This window comes from Alligator sinensis, unplaced genomic scaffold (assembly GCF_000455745.1).
Source record: "Alligator sinensis unplaced genomic scaffold, ASM45574v1 scaffold989_2, whole genome shotgun sequence".
In the NCBI taxonomy this organism is placed as follows: Eukaryota; Metazoa; Chordata; order Crocodylia; family Alligatoridae; genus Alligator; species Alligator sinensis.
Genome location: NW_005842162.1, coordinates 2121795 through 2124137, shown reverse-complemented (window position 1 = coordinate 2124137; position 2343 = coordinate 2121795). Strand labels below are relative to the sequence as shown.

Here is a 2343-nt window from a genome sequence, read left to right as displayed (position 1 = left end):
GTGACCAAAATGCTGGCTTGCATCCATAGATGCTTCTCAAGCAAATCCCGGGATGTCATTCTCCCCTTGTACTCAGCCTTAGTGAGGCCGCAGCTTGAGTCCTGCGTCCAGTTTTGGGCTCCACAATTCAAAAAGGATGTGGAGAAGCTTGAGAGAGTCCAGAGAAGAGCCACGTGCATGATCAGAGGTCAGGGAAGCCGACCCTATGATGACAGGCTGAGAGCCCTGGGGCTCTTTAGCCTGGAAAAGCGCAGGCTCAGGGGTGATCTGATGGCCACCTGTAAGTTTATCAGGGGTGACCACCAGTATCTGGGGGAACGTTTGTTCACCAGAGCGCCCCAAGGGATGACGACTAGGTCAAATGGTCATAAACTACTACAAGACTGTTTCAGGCTGGACATAAGGAAGAATTTCTTTACTGTCCGAGCCCCCAAGGTCTGGAACAGCCTGCCACCGGAGGTGGTTCAAGCGCCTACATTGAACACCTTCAAGAGCAAACTGGATGCTTATCTTGCTGGGATCCTATGACCCCAGCTGACTTCCTGCCCTTTGGGCAGGGGGCTGGACTCGATGATCTTCCGAGGTCCCTTCCAGCCCTAATGTCTATGAAAGTCTATGAAAGATTATCCTCTGCAACCAATATCCACTGTGCAGCATTACAGTGGCAGATTCAAAGCACACGCTTAATCCACCCCAATGATAGGGCTGATAATGCCAGTTCTGTGCTTTGGTATAACACAGACAAACTTTAAATATACACTAAATTCATTTGAATAGCTATTGCAATTACAGCAGATGGAACACTTCTCATTCCAATGCTAGAAGCTGTAAGGAAATGTGGTGTGGAAACCAACTGTGTCAGATCTTCATCATTTGGGATGTAATTCCCTAGGCCTGTGAAATGAGTGTGCACAGAAGGCCCAGAATACATGTGTAAATATGACCCCAAATATGATGGTTAAGCAGCATCTTTAAGTTTATATCATGTATGCAGAGACAAACACATATGCACAGCTTTGTAAATATATCTGAACAAGATGCTAAGAAGTAGCCAAGCACACCCCTCTGTCATATGCCAGTAGTAAGTGCAGAATTTGTATACCCGAGTCATCTATCAATGAGAGTAGAGGTCATAGTGGGAAAATGCTGGCAGATTTTAAAGCCATTATTATTAGTTATGGTTTGCACTCTATGGCTTGAGGCTATTATATGAAGAACCCTAAAAGGAAGAAAATCTAATATGCAAGGTGTATCACCACACCCATGAGGGGTAAAATCCATTACTAGCCAAACCATGCATCTGAAATTTATCTGCAAGAGTAAAGTTCTGCCCCGAGATGCTTACACATAGCTGTGATTTCAATGGGAGGTGCCTATACTGCCTGTATTCAAAGGGAAAATTTGTCCCTAAATATGGAGGTCTGCCCTTCTGGTAATTAACAAAGCTACTTAAGGATGGGCTGAAGTGGTACTATAAACTGTATCATCTCATGGAAATATGCCTAAAAGCATTATTCACTGAATCTTCTCTTAAAGACTTTGATTGCATTATTACAAAATACTTTTCATATAGAGGGCTCGTAACTTTTCAAATTCAAAACTGTCATCTTTCATTTCAAAGCAGAATATTAAGGGCAGGATAGGAAGCAACGACAGTATTGTATATATATCCATCTGAACAATATAATTACTTTTATAGTAGGCTTGAGAGACCTCCTTCATTTGCTTGCTGTTTCTGGAGGCTAGGATTTCTATCAGTGCATTTTCATTAGTCCCAGTGCCCTTAAAAAAACAAACACAAATCAACTCATATAAAATTGATTCTGATTTTGCCTTTTTGAATTCACAGAAGTTATTTGGAGATTAAAATTCATGCTTCAGGAAACTGAAACTAAAAGTCACATATTTAAATAAAAATAGCCAAGTAATATCTAAAATAATGCATCTTCTAATAGTCAAATTTTAGATTATTCAATTTAGACAGGAAGTAAAGTCTGTTAAAAAAGATTCAACTGCTATAAGGAGTCATTTAATTCCATAAAGAACCTGTTAAATATAGCCAACTGTTTCCCAAGTCTGCACATGAAGGAACAATGTCACTACTGACTTAAGCCAGCTCTGAGAAGGCAAGTTATTCCTGAATTTCAGTGCATTTGCCATTCTCATCTTGGAATTCTTTAGTTCAGATAACCATCCATGCCAAAATCAATCTTTGGTTTGCAACATGAAAAAGAAGCTGGGAGCAGAATGGCACTGAATTTATAACCAAGCGAGGGGCTAGTGGGGGGGGCAGGGGTTGGTAGGATTGGAAGGGACCTGAGCAGATCATCAAGTCCGACCCCC

At 41.5% G+C, this 2343-nt stretch overlaps 1 protein-coding gene across 3 annotated transcripts in view; it reads right to left on the bottom strand.

The window, feature by feature from the left end:
* ANXA3 (annexin A3) overlaps positions 1 to 2343 on the bottom strand; it is a 47587-nt gene that overhangs the window by 22716 nt on the left and 22528 nt on the right. For all 3 annotated transcript variants that reach the window (XM_006025723.3, XM_025206552.1, XM_025206551.1), the window contains exon 6: positions 1692 to 1782. In XM_006025723.3, coding sequence (XP_006025785.1) covers positions 1692 to 1782 — 91 coding nt within the window. The remainder of the gene's footprint in view (positions 1 to 1691; positions 1783 to 2343) is intronic.